The sequence below is a fragment of the Gekko japonicus genome, unplaced genomic scaffold (assembly GCF_001447785.1).
Source record: "Gekko japonicus isolate JY-2015 unplaced genomic scaffold, Gekko_japonicus_V1.1 scaffold757, whole genome shotgun sequence".
NCBI lineage: Eukaryota > Metazoa > Chordata > Lepidosauria > Squamata > Gekkonidae > Gekko > Gekko japonicus.
In genome coordinates this window covers 805,613-826,146 of record NW_015162500.1, presented here as the reverse complement: position 1 = coordinate 826,146, position 20,534 = coordinate 805,613, and the positions used below count along the sequence as shown (strand labels likewise).

At 46.9% G+C, this 20,534-nt stretch overlaps 1 protein-coding gene across 1 annotated transcript in view; it reads left to right on the top strand.

The window, feature by feature from the left end:
• Positions 1-240: 240 nt before the first annotated feature.
• The window catches only part of NECAB2 (N-terminal EF-hand calcium binding protein 2), a 119,395-nt gene continuing 99,101 nt past the window's right edge, over positions 241-20,534 (top strand). Inside the window, exon 1 of the mRNA XM_015406109.1 lies at positions 241-333. Coding sequence (XP_015261595.1) covers positions 253-333 — 81 coding nt within the window. The 5' untranslated portion in view covers positions 241-252. The remainder of the gene's footprint in view (positions 334-20,534) is intronic.

Here is a 20,534-nt window from a genome sequence, read left to right as displayed (position 1 = left end):
GAACTTTCTTTCAAAATGTCAATAATCTGTTCACCCAGTAAAAGGTGAAAGGTTTTAACAGACAGGGATCTTTTTTCCTAGTTGAATTTTTCCCTAGTTGAATTATTGGTTGATGCAAGAGGTCAAATTATACAAATATTTTAGATGTTCTCATGTAGCACACTTGAAGCGGACAAATGATTCAGCAGTTCTCTTCTTTATTCTCTCCTTCCCCTGGAATCCTGCAATTGTCCAGATTATTTCACTGACCACATGGGGGATTATGAAGATGTTCTGGCTTCACTGGAAACCCTCAACCTCTCCATTCTTAAGGCTATGGATTACACCAAGAGGGTGAGTTATCTATATTTTTATTTATTTTATGCATTAATTCAAAACATTTTCTATACCACCTTTCCACCCAAAACAGAGTCTCCAGGGCAGTGATCATGAAACATTAAAGCGTTACATGTTTCCCTAGTGTGGCTAGCTACCTCTTCGGTGGATAATGTTAGAGTTCGTGCTTCTGAGGTGTACTTTGATTTATAAATAGTCTTTTATATTGAAGTGAAATTAAATCCTTTAGACAGAAATGTGGACGTCCCTCTGAAGTTGCAGGAGAAACATTCGTAGGGCTGTCAGAATGCAGCAGCTGTATCAGATGACTTTGCTTGCACTGAAAAAGGGAGTTCTTTTTCGGTGATTTCGGAAGTGGGGACTGGTGCAAAAGGCTTTTTAAAATATCATTCCTGATTTGGTGAAATCACCCATCTGAGCACTAGCGGAAGGGTTGCCTTCGTTTGGAATGTGCTTTATTTGCTCTTAGTGATGTCACCTTTGTTGAAATCTGACTGGTGGCTACATAGCATTATGATAGCATCACATCTAGTACCTGATCCTGGCCAGGAGGAATCCCTTGAAGTGGGAAGATACAGTGGGGGGGGGGGGTGGATTAAGAGGTTTGGGGGAGTCACCCCTGTAATAACCACTCCCCCCTTCTTCCTTCCTACTGTCTGTGCCTGGAAGGCAGAGAGGAAATTCTGTGGTGTATGGCTTACCCCTTCCCTCCTTCCTCTATAGGGTAGCATGCCACTACTCAGTCTGTGTATAAATAGTCTTTTATATTGAAGTGAAATGAAATCCTTTAGACAGAAATGTGGATGTCCCTCTGAAGTTACAGGAGAAACATTTGTAGGGCTGTCAGAATGCAACAGCTGTATCAGATGACTTTGCTTGCATTGAAAAAGGGAGTTCTTTTTCGGTGATTTCGGAAGTGGGGACTGGTGCAAAAAGCTTTTAAAAATATCATTCCTGATTTGGTGAAATCACCCATCTGAGCAGTAGCGGAAGGGTTGCCTTCGTTTGGAATGTGCTTTATTTGCTCTTAGTGATGTCACCTTTGTTGAAATCTGTCTGGTGGCTACATAACATTATGATAGCATCACATCTAGTACATGATCTCTGATCAGTAGGAATTCCTTGAAGTGGGAAGATACAGTGGGGGGGGTGGATTAAGAGGTTTGGGGGAGTCACCCCTGTAATAACCACTTCCCCCTTCCTACTGTCTGTGTCTGGAAGGCAGAGAGGAAATCCTGTGGTGTATGGGGGAGAAATAGCTTTGGCTTACCCCTTCCCTCCTTCCTCTATACTAGGGTAGCATGCCACTACTCAGTCTGTGCCTTTCCTCTTCCTACATGTGGCTTGAGTCACTGGCTGATTCTGCATTGGCTTTTCCCTCCATTGTTTTATGAAACCCACGTTGGAACAGAAATTCCCCTCTGCATTGCATGCTGCTTTCAGTTCATTTGATCATCAGGGTTTTATGGTAGCCTCCACACTCCATGCCACATTTGCTTTGATCATCGGATTTTATTGTAACTTCTGCATAGATTTATGGCTGTTTTATAGCCACATAGAGGTGACTTAGCAGTCAGTACAGCATTGTCTTAAGGTATTTGAATGTGGTTTTGAGCTGCACTTTTTCCTCCCAGTTGAGAAAATGTGGAGCGAATGCTAGATGCAGAATCGCCCTCTGATAGCGGGTCTGTGCTCGTGTGCTTGTGCTTCACAACTTTTCTTCCCTGGCCTGCTGTCTATAGCCCAGTCTGGAGTTTCTAGTGGACTGAGCCACTGCTCAGGTGCCATGGGTGAGAGCTTTGGTCACAGTCCAAGTTCTTTAAAGGAAAAGATCTTTATTCACTTAAATGCAATCACCACCCTGCATTGGAAAACTATATTGGAACGCTACAGGGTGTTAGAGAGCTAAGACAAAGCATGTCCAAAATGAGGCTAGTCAAGTTATACAGTCACTTCTGTGTGCCTTGGCATTCCCCTCCTTGGAATGGACATAAACCCACTGGAACATCGGGAAAAGAGGCTGGTCAGGTCATACTTCATTCCATTCCCTCCCATGTTCCCCAATCTTGGCTTGTGCACTATGATAGGGTGTCCAGACTTTTAAACACTTTCTTTCCCAGGTGGGACGGTTTCAAGTTAACATATCATGAAGGGAGTAAAGCCCCATGTGTGTTTCTCATAATGAGACATCTTGACATCTTTCCAATCAAATTAATCTGCATATCCCAAAGATCTTCATGGCCCATCTCAGGCTATCTTGCCTTTTCCTGGCAGGTGGGCAAATGGTGATATTCAGTGTTCCCTCTAAGCTGAGTTAGTGTGAGCTAGCTCACATTTTTTTAGCCTCCGGTTCACAGATTTCGGTCTTAGCTCAGGAAGGATGGTTGCAGAGCAAACTGATTTATGCAGCAGCCAAATCACCTGCTCACAACTTTAATGCCGGTAGCTCACAAAGCAGAATATTTGCTCACAAGACTCCACAGCTTAGAGGGAACATTGGTGATATTGCATCCTGCCTAAATGTCTCCATAGAGGACACTCATCTTTTCTCAGCCTGCAACTGTTTATGGTTTCATTGCCAGAGAAGGGCCTCTTCAAGTGTCAATCAAAGTATCTTGCATGCCACTTTCCCAACAATCCCCACCCTCAAAATGCTTCTTTTCTGTCCAAAACTAAATGAGAGAAAATGTGACTGAGCACATGAGACCTTTGTGGTCCAACCCAAATTCCCTCAACAATCCCCACCCTCAAAATGCTGGAGAGAAAATGTGACTGAGCACGTGAGACCTTTGTGGTCCAACCCAAATTCCCAAAGTGTGTCTGAGTTTTAGGAGTACTCAGAGGTAAGACTGGATGCTTGTGAGAAAGAAATGATGGGGAGCAGGGAGAAGATGTTGCTGGAGGTGGCCCCGTAGCTACAGTGGGGCATGTTGGGGCCCTGCCCCTTAATTAAAAGCCCCGCCCCACAAACAGCTGTGCCAGAAACCTTATTTTTGAGGAGAGACTGCTGCCTCGGCCTTCCCTCTCCTCCCCACTGTGGAATTGGGGGGAGGGGCATCATGAGACCTGGGAAAAGGCAGCTCAGAAGGCATTTAAATGCTTTTAGAGTTCCCTTCCACAGGGCAAGAAAGCTTAGAAGGGCCCTCAAGAGTAGCACCTTCAATACATCTCCCCCTTTCTGCTAGTCCAGTCCTGCTGTCTACCAGCTAGGTCATGGTGAGTCTTTCAAAAGCATTCCCATGAGCCTTTGGGAAGCATGGTAATGAGAAGCAGTGGAGACTCTGAAAATATAAAAACAAGCCATTATCCAAACCTGTCTCTGGGACTAATTGGAACGCATGGGTTCCTTGTATAACAGAGAGAGATTATAATGAAGGCAGGGACTCTCTTGAATTAAGGTCCTTTGACGACTCCTCTGTCTCTTTCAGTGGAAAACAAAGTTTTCTGAATCATGCAGATTCTCTTATTCAGGAAGGAATATATCTCTTCTTTGCTTTAAAGGAAAACATTCTGATATCCTTGAGGACAGCTGTGTCTCTGTTCAGCCGCTTGCTTGGCTAAATCAACCCATTGCAAGCAAAATTTTTGAAAATGTTTCTCTTTTTTAACTTGTCAAGCAAGCACAGGTGCTCAGTTCTAACAATGGCGTTTTGGAGTCCTTTTATTAAAATTTTTGCTCCGGGCCTGATTGATTTTTTTTGAAGTGGTTGTATAACCATTTTTAATTGGTGTTTATACTCAGAGACTTTTAAAAGAACACTAATCATTTGTTTCTCATAAGGAGACATGCGGCAATTATTTTCTGTGGGGAAAGCTTATAAACGATCTTTCGTAATTAGGCACTAAAGTATGCAAGGTAAACAAAAGTGCGGGACAGTAATTACTTTCTGATTTAGTGAGTTCTTGGATTTGAATGGTACATGAATTACAATGTTACACCCTGGGTGTGAAGCATTTGGTGCTTTACAATGTAAGATGTTCTGTTTCCAAAATGGGTACAAGGGAGAGCCTAATTTGCATTAGTTCCTTTTTTGTGCAATTAACCCCAGAGGTAAAATTGTCTATGAATTGTTTGTGTTTTAAAAGCAAAAGAAATATTCTTAAACTTTTTTATAGTTAAGAGTGTTATGGATGCCATGATGTTATTTCTCACTCATTTTTCTCTCCCTGCTCCATCAATCGCATATTGGGGGGATGGGAGTGGAAGGAGGTGGGACGTTTCCCACCATGGGCTAGCAACTAGCAAATCAGTATGGCATGATGCGGTGGCTCAAGTGGTTAAGATGCTAAACTGCAGGCTGTGGAAGGTCAGTAGTTCAGCAGTTCAAGACCCGAGTTGCCGCATGACGGAGTGAGCTCCCATCTCTAGTTCCAGCTTCTGCCAACCTAGCAGTTTGAAAGCAAGAAATTGCAAGTAGATAAATAGGTACCACTTCGGTGGGAAGGTAACAGCGTTCCATGCGCCTTGGTGTTTAGTCATGCCGGCCACATGACCATGGAAACGTCTTCGGACAGCGCTGGCTCTTCGGCTTTGAAACGGAGATGAGCACCGCAACCCTAGAGTCGGACTCGACTGGCTTTCGAGCAAGGGAACCTTTACCTTTACCTATGGCATGATGAGCTATTAGTTTTTCATCTCAGGAATCCACTTCAAGAAAGTAATGATGCTTTCACATGATCTTTGTGGCTCATGACATTTAGAACCTTTGCTCCAAGGGAATGCGGTGTTTGAGCACTTCCATTATTAAACTCTGATACCCAGTCATCTGAAAGAATGGTAACTCCATAGCCTTCTTGTGTCTATGGTTCTCTAGGAACTATGTAGTCAGTAGTGTCTTCTGCATGGTGCTGTCATGGGTCCTGGCTCCGCTGAGGCTGCCTATTCCTCAGATGAGGAAGAGGCGTGGAGCAACCCCGCCTCCTCTGGAGTCAGCCCAGAAGAGGAACCTTTACCAGCAGCTGAGGGAGAAGAGGTCCCAGCATCTGTGCAGGAGGGGCAGCAAGGCGAAGGGACTGAGGGAGAGCCTGGTCCAGAGCCTGGTCCAAGCATCCCCAGTTGGAGACACCCTGAGGCCAGAGTCCCCACCTAGCTCACCTGATTGTCCCAGACACAGGGCACGCCAGCGTCTGATTATGCAAGAGAGAAGGAGGAGTGCCAGACTTCAGCTGTTGCAAAGGCAACATGAGGGGCTGTGAGTCTTTGTAGATTGACTTCCAGGGAAGGGAGGATTTGGTCATAAACAACCCCACTCATCTGCTTCAGTGCGGAAGCAACCATGCGTTCTTGGACCTAGTCCTGGCTGTCATTCTCTACTCCTCGTTCCTGAAACTCTGACTGATTTCCCGGCTTTCTGACCGTTTCTCGGCTTGCTTTTGGACTGCGTATCCAGCTTTCAGTGAAGGGTATCCGTGGCGACCAGCCAGACCCAGCACAGGTGCTTCTGTAACTTCCTGTATAAAGTAGCAATACTTTATGGATCATGGAACTTCTGGACCTTGGGAAAAGGATTGGGGGGGGGGGAATACAATGTTCATTAATGTCTGCAACCTAAGATTAAAACTTGAGTTGCTTAATTCTCATTAAAAACAGTTAAAATGTGTGGCTCAGTTCCTAGCATCACTTATGAAAGTGGTCAACAGTTCGGGACAAACTGAGGGCCACCTCCCAAGTTGTGAGATGGACATCGTTTTTAAGTGAGCACTTCAAAACGGAATGTGTGACTATGGAAAAAAATAGGTGTTTGGAAATATGGCATCTAACTGCCGTCCTCACAGAGTTCCTTGGTGAGTATACCCCCAGTGGAATATCTGTATGCTCTGCCATGCAGTGCTTGGAATGATGGTGGGTCTCCATTGAGGGAAATATTTGAAAGAGGAGTCCAGCTGGCCTGCCTGCTGTGTTTGCACATAAGTGGTGGTATTTAAATAAAATCTGTCCAAGTACAGAGGGAGCCAAGTCGTGATCATTCTTTGTTGGGGTTTTCTGGGGTGCCATCTGTGTGGCTTTCTAGGGCAAAAGGAGAAAGGGTAGATCTCAGGGTGTGCCGGAGAACAGCATCTGGTCTTTTTTATTTATCCTTTGCATATAGTCAGTAGTAACCATGTGCGCCTAAAACAGATACTATCAGATTGGAGGAGACAGTACTTTAATTGCACAAAATAATATTATATTAATAGCAAGATTTGTGCCTAGAACAAGAAGAAGAGATTGGATCTATACCCTGCCCTTCACTACCCAAAGAAGTTTCAGAGTAGCTTGCAATTTCCTTTCCCCTCCCCTCTCCACAACAGACACCCTGTGAGGTAGGTTGGGCTGAGAGAACAGCTCTGAAAGAACTTGTGACTGACCCAAGTTCACACCAGCAGCTACATGTGAAGGAGTGGGGACTCAAACCCAGTTCTCCCAGATTAGAGTCTGCGCTCCTAACCACTACACCAAACTTCTTAGACCAACAAGATTTTTAGGGTATAAGTTTTTGGGAGTCAAAACTCCTTTCATCAGACTCTCAGATGCAAATACCCTGGAAATACTGTTGGTCTTTAAGGTGTTATTGGACTTGAATCTTGCTAGTCTAGTGCAGACCAATACGGCCACCCATCGGAAACTATGTTATATTAATGTATCTAAAGAAGTATAGGATGCACTTGCACCTCAGACTTAAACTGGCTTGATTAATTTTTTGCCCCTTCATCCCATGGAACCCTGGGAACTGTAGTTCAGAGACCAAGGAATTTGTAATAGAGAATGGTCAGCACCCTTATGAAACTACAGGTCCCAGGAATCACGGAGAGAGGTCAGAAACTTGCAAAGTTCATCTCCTTGGACCATTAAATATTCATTCCCAAACCACAGCTAGTAATAATAATAATTACTGTATGGCAGTGGGTGTGGTATAGCCAGGAGAGCCGAAGATTGTCTGGCAGCATGAAACTCTATCTCTTTTCTGTGGCGAGCTAGGTTGGCTTCTTTGTTTTGGGGCTGAAGGAACTGTGACTGACCCAAGGTCACCCAGCTGGCTTCATGTGGAGGACTGCGGAATCAAATTCTATTGGAGTCCACCACTCTTCACCACTACACCAAACTGGCTTGCTAACTCACAGGTATTCAAGGCCAACCCTATTTTTTCCAGAGATGACAACACTGGGGTAGCCTGGGCCATCCAGGTCAGGGCAAGTATTTATTAGCTGTCCTGAACAGTTAGGTCCACCCTTTCTTTGGCATATTCAGGTGGAAGATGGAAAGACCAAGAACAAGGCCTGTCTCAGCAGAGTTACACTCTGTTTAGGAGATATGATTCCCAATTCTGGCTGGGGAAATTTCTGGAGATTTGGACAAGAGACCTGGGAGGGCAGAGTTTGGGGGAGGGGAGGGGAGGGTGCTTGGCAGTGACACGATGCCACAGAGTCTGCCCTCTGGAACTGGTCTTTGCAACCTGGGAACCTGCTGTAATTCTGAGAGGACTCCAGGTCCTAAGCAGAAGCGGGCATCCCGATCAAGAGGGCTCTGAAAATGCCAGATAATGTATTTCAGATCTAGTAGTAACTGGTAGCTTTATGTTTGTTTTCTATGTGAACCACATAGGGTTGGTTTGCATCTCCCATTTTCTAGGTAGTGGTGGTATTTATTAATCACATGGCTATTGCCCATTCCCCAGTGATATTCTGGAGTGCTGTTGGCAAACAGCCTTATGTCACTTCTGGGGGAAACCAGGCTGAGAAACCTCTTAATGCCAGGGGTCGTTTCATAGAAAAAGAGCTAGGGGAACTCATTAGCATAACTCATTAGCATATGCCACACCCCCTGACATCACTGGAAGTGTGTCATAAGGCCACACCCCCTGACATCACCGGAAAGGTGTCATAAGGCCACACACCTCGCCCCCAACGGTCCCAGCTACAACCGCCGGCCTTGCAGCTCCACTGCTGAGCCCCATGAGGGGCCCGGCGGTGGACTTGCAAGGCCGGCGGGAGTGCAAGGAAGCCCCGCGAAGGCCCTCCCTGGCCCCAGGCAGGCAGGGGTGGGGAGAGGCAGGGAGGAAGCAGCTTACCCTCCCTCTTCTCCTGCCTCCTCCTGGGTGAATGAAAGCCGGAAGCGGGGCGGCCGGAAGCAGGGGGCAGGGCTTCGTCATGTGCCCCGCCCCCCGTACCTCACCCAGGGGAACTGCGATCCCCCGCGTTCCCCCCCGAAATGACCTCTGCTTAATGCACAATTTGATTTAACGCTATGATTCAAATGTAACTTCCCCCTCCTTGGTGCTTTGAATAATGAGCACGGGTTTAAACCGCCATGACTTAAATGAATCCTCCATAAGAACATAAGAAGAGCCCTGCTAGATTGGACCAGTAGTCCATCTAGTCCAGCATCCTGTCTCACACAGTGGCCAACCGGTTCCTCTGGAGGGCCAACAGCGTTATTCACCATGCCCTCAGCATTATTCACCACATAGTCCCCAGGTGGGATTTTCATATACAGATGTCAAGGAGCACTACATTTTTTTCATGGCACTTAATTATAACTAAACATGACCTTATATCTCTGCAGAGAGTAACATGAAATTGGAATCATGAGAGCCAGCGGGATGGAGTAGTTTGGTGAGAGTGCTGGATTAGGATCTTGGGAAGCTTGCGTTCAACACCCCCCCCCCCCCCCCCCCCCGATTTTTCTATTTTTTGACTTGGGGAAGCTGCCTTCCAACCCCCCCCCCCCCCCGTCCTGCCAATTATCTAATTGTATGACTGTAATCCAGTCTCTCTCATCCTTGCCTACCTCACAGGGTTGTAGTACATATAAAATGGAGAAAGGGAAACACCCCCATGTATGGCACCTTAAAGGGGTTGCCAACCTCCAGGTGGCACCTGGAGATCTCCCACTAGTACAGTTAATCTCCAGATGACCCAGATCAGCTCCCTTAGAGAAAATGGCTGCTTTGGAGGGTGGACTAGATGGCATTGTACTCTGCTGAGAGCCCTCCCCTCCCTAAACCCTGCTGTCTCCAGACTCTACCCCCCCAAATCTCCAGGTATTTCCTAACCCAGAGCTGGCAACCCTACGTGACCTTGAGCTCCTTGGAGGAAGGCTGAGATTAAAAAATGCAACTTTCAAATTGGACCCAGATCCCATGGCAGCCATTTTGTGATTGTTCCCACTCACACACTCTTGCCCCATCGCAGCCCTCTTGTTTTGGGACCCACTGCCTGTTTTCAAAGCCCCCAAAGTGCCCACAAGTCCAAGAAGAGGGATCACTTGCAATGCGAGCGGCCAGTTTCCAAAACAGAAGGGACTGCTAATTTGAACATTCAACCCAACTTTCCCCACCAAAAGAAAGCTCCCAGCAAGAGAAGGCCTGCTGAGCGGCTATAGCCTAGTGCCCATCATGACCTCCTTTCCGAGAGCAGCATTCCAGAGACAGTGCTGGACATTGGCCAGAGTGGAAATCTTGCATGCAGGGTAGAGAACTCCGGTTTGGAAAAGTCCTGGGGATTGGGGGGGGGTTAGAGCCTGGGGAGGCATGGTTTGAAGAAGGGAGGGACCTCAGCAGGGTATAATGTCATAGAGTCCACCCTCCAAAGCAGCCATTTTCTCAAGGGGAACTGATCTCTGGAGTCTGGAGGTGACCTGTAATTCCAGGAGATCTCCAGGCCCCCACCTGGAGATTGGCAACCCTTTAGGGAGTCCCGTGATATTTTGGCTTCTTCTGCCAGCAGCTTTGCACAGCACTCGTCTGTTGCTCCTGGAGACCCTTTTCCCGCCACTGCTAAGAGAGCGCTTGAGTCAGCTTTTGAGACAAACTAATGAGCCTTTTTCACAGGGGAATCTGTGACTTTTGACAGGCCAACTTCCAGAAGAATAATCTTTTCAGGAACCTGCTGCAACTGACAGCTTGTGATTACCAGTGTACTTTTCTCTCTGATCTTGGCTGTAGAAAGGAGATAACAGGCAGGGTCCGTGCCCCTGCCTCTTCTGAGGGGACACATTCGAGCTGCACTGAGACCTGACGGGATCCAGGAATTCATGAAAAGACGAAGAGGGAAGGGTCTTGGTGTACAAACTAAAGTGACACCTTGAAAAACCACTTTGAATGAGAGAGGGGAAGACAGTTACAAAGACAGCAAGGATTCTGCTATAGGTCCACCACAGGCTTATCATTTGATCGCCTGCAGAGGATAAACCCCTGATCTCTGTCCCAGCCCCCTGCCACTGAGAAACAGAAGACTGGGTGGGGGAAAATAGCCAGAAAATGGCCTCCATAGTGATGCTCTAGGATTTTCCTTATGTCTCTTTGCCATAGAGATTAGGAAGAATTCCTTGAATGTCGCCTTGAAGTGATGTCACATCCTCCTCAAGGTGTCCCCTCCACAGGCAGCACCCTCAGAATCTCTCAGCATATGCCAAGGCTGTGTTAGCAACCCTAGTCCGCCGTGGGTCCTGTTGACCAGATATTTTCTGAAAGTCCTGTGCTTGGAACGTAATTCCAAGGCACTCATGGGAAGAGCAGACTTAGCCTTTCCTCCCCTGTGCTGCTCTTCCAACCTGAAGCAGCCCCAGAGACCTGCTATTTGCTCCATTGGTACACGAATATGTGCTGATGGGCTACCTACAACTTTCTCAAGTAGGGCAAATAGCTGCTCCCTGGGATAACTGTCCTAGCTTGGGGAAATGGTGTGGGCTGGGAGGAGTGGGCATAAGCCCCCTTTCCCTGTGCACTGTGGTCCTGATCCACACTGTGTACCAGGTCTCTTCAGAGTGGATGCCTAGGGCATCTTGCACATCATGTCTGTTTTGGAGTGTGTTCTTATAAGCCTAGCCTTTTGGTCCAGATTCCTCTGCATGTCCCAGACCTATTCATTAGGTTCATCTAGGCAGAGCTGCAGGGGCCCTTTTCCAAGGATGTTTATGGCTCCCAATCCATGGTTCAAAGCAAAGTCATTCACACAGGACACCAGAAATCCTTGGCCCAGCTAGGCTTGCCAAGTCCCCCCGGGGGGCGGGGAAACCCCCACCCCAGAAGCCCGTTCCCTGCCACCGGCAGATCAGGCCCTGGGGGGAACCCCACCCCGACGTGCGCGTCACCCAGAAGTGACGTGACCATGCCGGGCATGCTATGGTTTTCCTTCGGATGGTCGTGGCTCTGCCCCCAGTGTGCCCGGCGGTGTCTCGTCACTTCCGGGTGACGTGCGCACGCGCTCCAGACGACGGACGGGAGTCCCCTGCTCCGGAGGAATTTACACTTGGCAACCCTAGGCCCAGCCTTGCCAGGAATGCCTGGCAGGGAGGTCATTATGAATTCACAACCAAGCAAAGGTTAGTGGAAAGGAGGGCCAAAATTAAAAACTTTTCATAAAAAGAGGTACATGTATTTATTGATAATATCAAATTAAAACATATATAGGGGCCCAATTACAACCAATATATATAAAACATAACCATAACCAGGGCTAAAAGAGTTGACCTGACGCGTTTTGGAGTTCTTTGTTAGGTTTAGTTTCTTTCCCTTTCTTGTTCCTGCCATTATGAATTCACACCTGCAGGGAAGATTGCTTGAAAAAAGATCTCTTCTTCAGTGGACTTCTGAACACTGTTCTTGGTCAGGCACAAGCAGGTAGAGGGCTTGGCCTGTCTGGTCTGGATCAGCAATGGCTTCAATTCACTTTGCATGGAGGGCCGGAGTGAGTGAATAAGGCATATCAACCAATTTTTAAGAAAACAACCACCGTAGAACATTAATGTAGTTTGACTGGAATGAAACGATAAGGGAAAATTTGTACACCTGAAGGTGCCTTTGGTCTACCAAGGTCAGTGTAGACTACCGTGACTGACAGTGGCTCTTCAAGGTCCCAGGAGGAGGTCTTTCACATCACATACCCCCTGATCCTTGGAACCAGGCATTGTAAATGACCTCTTCCTGGGACCCTGAAGAGGCACTGCCTGTCAGAGTAGAGCACCTTAATAGAGCACTGGTCTGACTAAGTAGAAGGCAGCCTAAATAAGGAACAGTAGGTTGGGAATAGAGTGTCTGTCATGCATGCATCTCCAGCTGAAAGGATTAAATAGGCGGTGATGGGAAAGACTCTACCTGAGACCCTGGAGAGCTGCTGCCAGTCAAAGAAGACAATATAGACCTTGATAGACCAATGCTCTGACTCAATGGCAGGCTACCTCATGTGTCCACTTGAATCAACCCCCAACAGTCATGATTTTTATCCAGAAAAACCATGAGGAGCTTGGTTCATGGAATTCCCATTGTTAAACTGTGCCCAGGTCTTCTTTAAACTCCAGCTCTTAGCCTTCTGGGATAGCCCAGGCTAGTCCAGTCTCGTCAGATCTCAGAAGATAAGGTCAGCCTTGGCTAGTATTTGAAAGGGTGACCTCCAAGTAATACCAGGGCTGTGATGCAGAGGCAGGCAATGGCAAACCACCTCTAAATGTCTTTTGGCTTTAAAACAAAAATACCTCGCCACCTTAAAAAGAGCTAGAACTTCTGGCTACCAGACAATCTTAGGATCTCCTGGCTATTCTACACACAATGCCATTTGATAAGTATTATTATTCCAGCTCTTAGCTCCCATCACTTGTGGGGCAACATGAACTGACATGATTACTTTACTACTGTACTATCCCCTTGACCTCTTTGTTACAATTACCAGCAAGGTTTGACATCTAGGAGGTGGAAATGAAATCTCTGCATGTGGAATGGCTTGTTAAATGTTACAGAAAAAAAAATCTTTGAGTCAAGAAGCATGACATTTTCTCTTGTTCACTTCATGAAAATTGATGTTCTCATACCTTGGATTTTTTTTTCTTATTCTGGGAGAAAATGCAGCTGCCATTCAGAATTGGTCGGCCAAACTAGACATTATGCAGAAGATACATGAGTGGCCTACTCACTTTTTTAAAAAATGAAAAGCAGCCATAGGTTTTCCTCCATTTCAATGACATAGGAGGTGGTAAAGAAGAGTTAAGCAGGTATAATATTTGTGTCCGTGGAGAGCACCCACTTGGTGTTAGCCAAATTGCCTTAATTTATTAATAAATGTCAGGAATTATGAGTATTAAATGGCAATAGGCATTAAATATAGGACCTTTGTATATGGGAGTTTGATCTCACAGTCCCAGAAACAGACACAGAGGCTAGATTACTAAAGTAGTGATTTCTTTGCTGAAGGATCCTTAAATGTGCAAACATAAAATCAAGCACTCACACACACAACACAGAACTAAGAAAGCAGAGGAGATTGATAGCTAATAGAGGGGTCAGTTATGGGGTGATACTACCTGTCCAGATGTGCAGAGGTCCATGAAGAAGGGATTATGGCCTAAACCCAAAGGGTTTAGGGGTGGGCTGCCAGTTGGCATCAAGGCAGAGACACACCCTCTGAGGCCATGTGCTCTGACGGATATAGACATTGGAAGACAATGCAGACCAACGGAAGGCCTTGGAAGCTGGTCTCAGGTGAGAACAATAGATTTTGGGCCAATGATGAGTCCCAGGGGTATGTGGCATCAGGATGGGCAAGGCCTAGATGTGACCAATGAGATTTCAGAGGGGCAGAGTCTAGCTATGATGGGATTAAGCCAGGTGCTGGATGACTGTACTGGGGCTAGCTGAATGGATTTTATGTCCTCTGATAGTTCTGCCAAGGCAGTTGAATAGGTTTCCAGATAGACAAAAGATGGGAGATGGTTCCCTGATTAGTGTCAGGAAGGATTGTTAATAATTTGAATGTTTGATCGGTTTATCTCGGTATCCTGAGGGATGGCGCAAGGAAGGACAAGTATTGAGGAAGGACAAGAATTCACACATAGACATGGGATCATACAAAAGGGCTGGGTGAGGTACTGGAGATAGAAGGCCTATTTGCCAGGTGGCCTCTGAATAGCCTTTAGAAATGTAGATACTACATCTGGTGGAACCCATTTTTTCATATGCATACCTCTTTGGGGGATGGGGGAAGACTGGAGAGCTGCTCTGAGGGCTGCCTTGCTGCCACCTGAAAATGGGGACCCTGTTTCGAGAGCTTGCTCTGTGTTCTGGAACTAGGAATGTCTCCCTTGGCCTGAGCTTTGTGGGTCTCTGGTTCAAGTTAGAAAGTGGGGTGCCCCTGCTATTGGGGCTACTCGATAGTAAAGGCAGTGCCTCTAGCAACATTGGAAACAGCTCGGCTTGGAACCTCCCAACATTCTGTGGAAACTCCCGGTGTTTTGTGATTGGATTCAACCTCCATGGCAGCCATTTTGTGACTGCACCCACCCTTCCCCCAAGCCAGCCATTTTGTTACAGAGCCCACTCCTCCTCAAAATTCCAAAAGCACCCACAAGTCCAACAAGGTAGCAGACCACTGAATTAAGGTGTACTCTGATGTGTGGCCACTAGACATAGGACCATTTCGGTGCTGGCACCCTGGATAAAAAACTGCCTTCCCGCTCCTAATTGCCAGGAACTTACCTTACCAGCTTTCAGGTGTCAGGTGAATTCCCCTCCTTTCTTCTTGGCCCAAGATGGCTTACTTTAATAATTAAAATATTACAAGCAAAACCCAATTAAAAAAACACAAAAACCTCAAATACTTCCCTCCTCCCTAAAAGATTCCCGCTATTCGTAGCCTGTTAAAGGCCCAGGCAAGCAAGCAAGCTTGCAGTGTCTCCTAAAGATCTCCAGCAAAGGAGCCTCCGTTTTGAGAATCTGAATCTTGGCATTACTTTGGCTGTTGCCCAGCCGATTCTCCCTCACTGAGCCATGGCCCCTTCCTGTTCTTCTTCTCCTCAAGTGTTCATAGAAAACCCATTCAGATCTTCTTCAATAATCAGTCTTTGTTTTTATTCTTTGACCAAAAAAAGAGACAGTGAGCCATGTGATCTCGACGCATGGTGGGTTTGAGTGCATGGCAGCATTAACACGTGAACAGTGGCATTTCAACCCCATCCTGCTTCAGAGTTTCAGGACGGCATGAGAGGAATTAATTGGCAGTTCCGAGCAGCCGTGGCTGCACATGGGCAGCACACGCTTCTGTTCCCGTGGAGAAGCAGTTGGCGAGGAGAACCTCATGCCTGCGCAGACCTGCACTGCAGGAAAGGGAGGAAGGAGAGAAGCCTCCAGCAGCCTGGGCTGGCTAACAGCTTAATTGATTCATGCAGACTCTGGAGTGGTCTCTTTGCATGTGTGGTATGGCGGCGCATGCCTTTTCAAACCCACGTTTGCCCACTGCAGCACCCAGCACCTGGGATCCAAAAGCATCCTGCAGGAATAGGGAGGGGATTGGTAGGGGTCAGGCTCCCAGCTACATGAGGCAGAAAGCCAAACAGTGGGCAGTGCCTAGGGATGCCAACCTCCTGGCAGGGCCTGGGGATCTCTTGGAATTCCAGCTCATCTCCAGACTACAGAGATCAGTTCCCATGGAGAAAATGGATGCTTTTGAGGGTGGACTCTACGGCATAGTCCCCCACTGAGGCCCCAGTCCTCCCCAGGCTCTGCTCCCAAAATCTCCAGGAGTTTTCCCAACCTGGACCTGGCCACCCTACCCCTCCCATCCCCCACTGGTGGCCAGAGGACCTGGTAACCCTCGCATCCATGTGCGGAAGGCATACAAGACTCCCCTCCCTCAGATCCCTCTGCACTGCCACAGCTCTCTCTTATCCTTGGAAAGATCATTTCTGGGGTTGCATCATCAGTGCAGAGCAATGGACAGGAGGGTTGGGGGGGGGGCTGGAGTGAGGAGCTGAATGGGGGGGCTGTGACTGTGATAGAGCAGCTGATTGGCACACTGAAGGTCCCAGGTTCAATCCCCAGCATCTCCAGACAAAAGGATCAGATGGCAGTAGTGAAGCAAAAGACCTCTGCCTGGGACCCTGGAAACCCACTGACAGTCTGAGTCGACAATACAGACCTGGATGGGTCAACAGACCAAAGTCAGCCTTATAGGTTCATGTGACAAGGGGAATAGATTGCCCCCTTCTCTCAGTGGACCTGCATTTTCCTCCCTCACTCCAACCGCCCCCTCCCAAACCCATGAGGCTGTTCCTTAATCTCAGTGGACCTGCATTTTCAGAAGAGGAAAGAGGCGTTGTTTCAGCTTCTTGTCCTTCCTCACTCAAACCACCCCCCTCCCAAACCCATGAGGCTGTTCCTCTACATGGGTCCCATGATTTTGGAACCAAAGTTTCCGGAGTTCTGCACAGGGAGCGGTGGGATCCTGCCCAGTGATTTTGACTGAGGATCAGTTTCTCAGCTTTGAGCAAGATGGGGGGTATCCTGACCAGGGGAGGAGCAGTTTGTTCTTGTAGTGCACGGGAAGGGCCTTTGATGTTCCAGGAGCTGAGAAGGTACAGCCTATTGATAAAGCAACTTCCAGTTGCCATCAGAGGGGAAGGGCTGTGGCTCAGTAAAAGAGCCTTTGCTTGGCATGCAGAAGGTCCCAGGTTCAATCCCCGGCATCTCCCCTTAAAAGGATCAGGTAGGAGGTGATGTGAAAGACCTCTGTCTGAGACCCTGGAGAGCTGCTACCAGTCTGAGTAGACATTAGTGACTTTGATGGACCACATGTCTGATTCATAAGTCTTATTCATAGTTACATCTCAGTCCGCTTACAAGCATGACTTGGTGGGCTATGGCAGTCAGGCATGTTGCAGAGTAGTTACAGAGATGTCACAGATGGTACAGATTTTAGCTGTTAGGGATTTTACAGAGAAAGCTTTGCATCTCACAAAGGGAGGTAATTTTGCTTAGGCAGATGCCCACTCAGTGGCAGGAGGGCTTTGATGGTTTCCTCCAGGAAAGGACCTGCTTCTAAGGAATTTAAGGCCAGCTGAGGATGATGAGTCCTGGTAGCAGACTTTTAAGAGTCCGCTGCTTATGCATTTCAAGGCTACCGTCAGAAGTTATGATAAACTGGCAAACCAGGGTTTAGGAACAAACTGGGATTTGTTATTTAAATGTAAGAGATTGTTGAATAAGATATGATTTTAAGCAAACAACAGTTTAGCCTGATGCTGGGATTGAGTGACTGAGATTCAAAATGGAACCTGAGAGATCTGGAACATTTTGCCCCACCAAAGCAGAGTGCCACAGTAGTTCCTAGTCTTGATGAGCCTGTGAGCACTTTTGGAATGTTGAACCCGTGTGCGAGGAACACCACCACAAAAATGGCAGCTGTGGGGGGTGGAGTCAAGCACAAAATGGCTGCCCGTGATGGTGCTGGCCTCATGACAAAATGTTGGGAAGTTCAAAGACCAGCGTCATTGTTTAATGGAAGCAGCTTTTTCTGAATGGGTGCTCCAGTGAGCTGGAACAAATACAAGACTTGCTATTTTGTTTGGGAAAGAGGTGTTTTGGGGAAGAAATAAATGGGTTTCCAGGTACCCAGTGATGGGTACTACACTGGACCTGCACATCCATCCCCAGTCAGGGAATTGCCTGCCCCCAGCCTCAGTTTCCTGCACCCAAGAAAATGAGGAGTGGGAGAAAAAATGGCCTCCACGGAGTGACACTCTAGGAATTTCCCCTATCCTCTTTAGTAAAGACCATAGAGTGTCAGCCAAAAATGGCATTGCATCCTCCATAACTCCACCTTCCCCAGGTACCCCCCCCAAAAAAAATCTAGCAGTTGCTGGAAAAGTCTTAGGAATTCCATGTTTACTTCATAGCAGTGTTGGCCAGGAATAGCAACATGAGTTATGATACTGGTGATCCATGTGCCCAAGTTGGGCAGGGTATTTTAGAGGGAGAGGAGTTGAAGCACCCACTAGGAGAAATCAAACTGAACTTAGTTTTGTTAATTAACCAGTGATCTCTTGGGACTTGCTCATCTTGCAGTGCCTTTCTCTCTTGTGGGGACATGATCTTAAAATAAGCCATTCATATGAGCTGTTTTCCGATAAAAAGTCCCACTGAATAAGATGCATTTGATCTTAACATAACCCACGCCATTCTCTTAATTGCTTTAATGGCTGGAGAGAAGCTTTCCTGCTGTTGGCCTAATGTCTTCAGCTGTGACATGAAAGTGGTAAAATGAAGGCTGCTCCAGAGAAGTACAGGACGTCTTGTAACAGAGAGGCTCCACCCCCACCCTGTGTCTATGGAGTAATGGATTTATTGAAAGGGTCTCTGCCACAAGATGGCCTCCAAGTTGGGGACAGCGCCTAGTGACTTTGTAGTAGCTTCGTGTTGCTTTTTAAAGTGGAGATGGTGAGCCACTGAATAATTGAATAGAGCTCTGGAGCCAGTGGTATTTCCCTAAAGCTATAATTACATTCAAGCGAGAGTCATCTATTTCCACTAACAATATGGTCTCTCCTTTGTGGTGAAATGACCTCTTCAGTAAGCAGGGACAGATAGCAGGGACATTGCTTCCTGATTCACTTGGGGAAGAATCGTACATTACAAAGCCCACATGGCTGAGAAGTGGACTTTGAGTCAGCAGTGTGCCTGGAGACCCCTGTCGTAAACTCATTTCACAGGTAGGTAGAGTCACAATTCGGATCAGGACTAGAGTGCATGATGGGAAGGGGTTACAGGAATACTCCCTCTAAGCTGTGGAGTCTTATGAGCAAAAATTCTACTTTGTGAGCTACTGGTACAAAGCTGTGAGTGAGCGGTTTGGTGTGCTCTGGAGCTGTCCTTCCTGAGCTAAGACCAAAAATGTGTGAGCCAGAGGCTAAACAACTGTGAGCTAGCTCACACTAACAGCTTAGATGGAACACTGGTTACAGCCTTCCTTAGTGCCGTTTTCCTGAATAGAAATGGCCCCAGGAAGCTGCTTGGGGAAACTTCCCTACTGGCAAAGTGTGAAAGTTTCCCATTGGAGAAACTTGCATGTCACCATCAATACTTGTACATTTCTCCACTGGACAAACAGTGGCTATCTGGGCTGTTTCGGGTCAAAAGCTTCAGCCTTTTTTTCCTCATGTGCCATCTTCCTGTTCCCATTCAGGTGCATGCACATCTGGGATTTAGGTTCCCAGCTGGAAACTCCTAGGACAGGTCTGTAGAAGAAAGTCCACATGGGATTTGTAAAATGCACATTGGCCCTATTCATTCTCACTGAGGTAGTAATCCAGCATCTTGATAATAACATTTTAGGAGTCCAACAGATGAGAAAAAGATCATGTACCTCAGTCCATCCATAAAGTGCAAGCTCATTTTGCCTCAGAGCCCTGCAAGGAACTGCAAGGAAGGAAGAGGGAAAACTTAACCCATCAAATGCTACTTGGTTTTGTTAACACTGGTTCCTCCGCTCAGCTGTTTTGCATGATTTTTTAAAAATATATATATATCCCTCCCAGCCCCTTTAAAACACTAATATAATATTATGGGAATAAAACCAAGTGGAAGTTGGCTGTCTGTGCCATTAGACTGTAAATTCGGACTCTGTTTTGATAAGTCACCCACACAAAAACCCAGGCACATAGCCCTTGAAAGGATACAAGACTGGTACTCTCTCTGCCTGGCCTTTCCCCCCTTTCAGGGTTAATAGTGAGATCCACCTCAGACAGTAAAACTGCATGGAAGTCTGTTTTGTTTCTTTCATTTTTGTTATTACTTCCAAAAGTGTCTGTTTCACCATTGGGTTGCTTAGTTATTGTCTCTTTCACTAGCCTTGTTTTGTCTTCATACCCTATTTTGTTATTATTTCCCATTGGTTTCAGTGGAACCCCCCCCCCCAGTCTGTATCTTGATTATTTTCCATCCAAATCAGACAAACCTCAGGGGGACTGTAACACTCCCCTACAACATCCATACTCCCACAGTTCAGATGGAGTAAAGGGGTCCCCCTTTTTGAGCCAATGAAAGGCACCCATGTTTAACACTAAAGTCTGTGGGGCAATTGATAGGAAAGACTCGAAACACAGAGACAAAAGGATTCAATGAAGGATTTGGGCACAGAAGCCACTTAGCCTGAAGGGCAGTGGCACAAGGAACAGGCTGACAGACCAGGTGAGGGCATTTGGTGGCACAAGAAGGGAAGGCATCTGGGCAGACGGGCAGGAAGAAGAGGACTTTCAAGTGGATTTGCTTGGAGAAGTGATAAAGGTTGGAAAGCAAAGGTAAGCAGGGGAACGCAGACTGCAAAGGGCACCACAGGGGAGGAGAAAGGAATGCAAGGTCTCACTCCATATCCTGTAAGACTGAAATACCTCACATTTGTATATAATTCTAGCAGCTACGGCTTACAGTCATTCAAGAAAGCTGGGAGCCTCTCTCCCT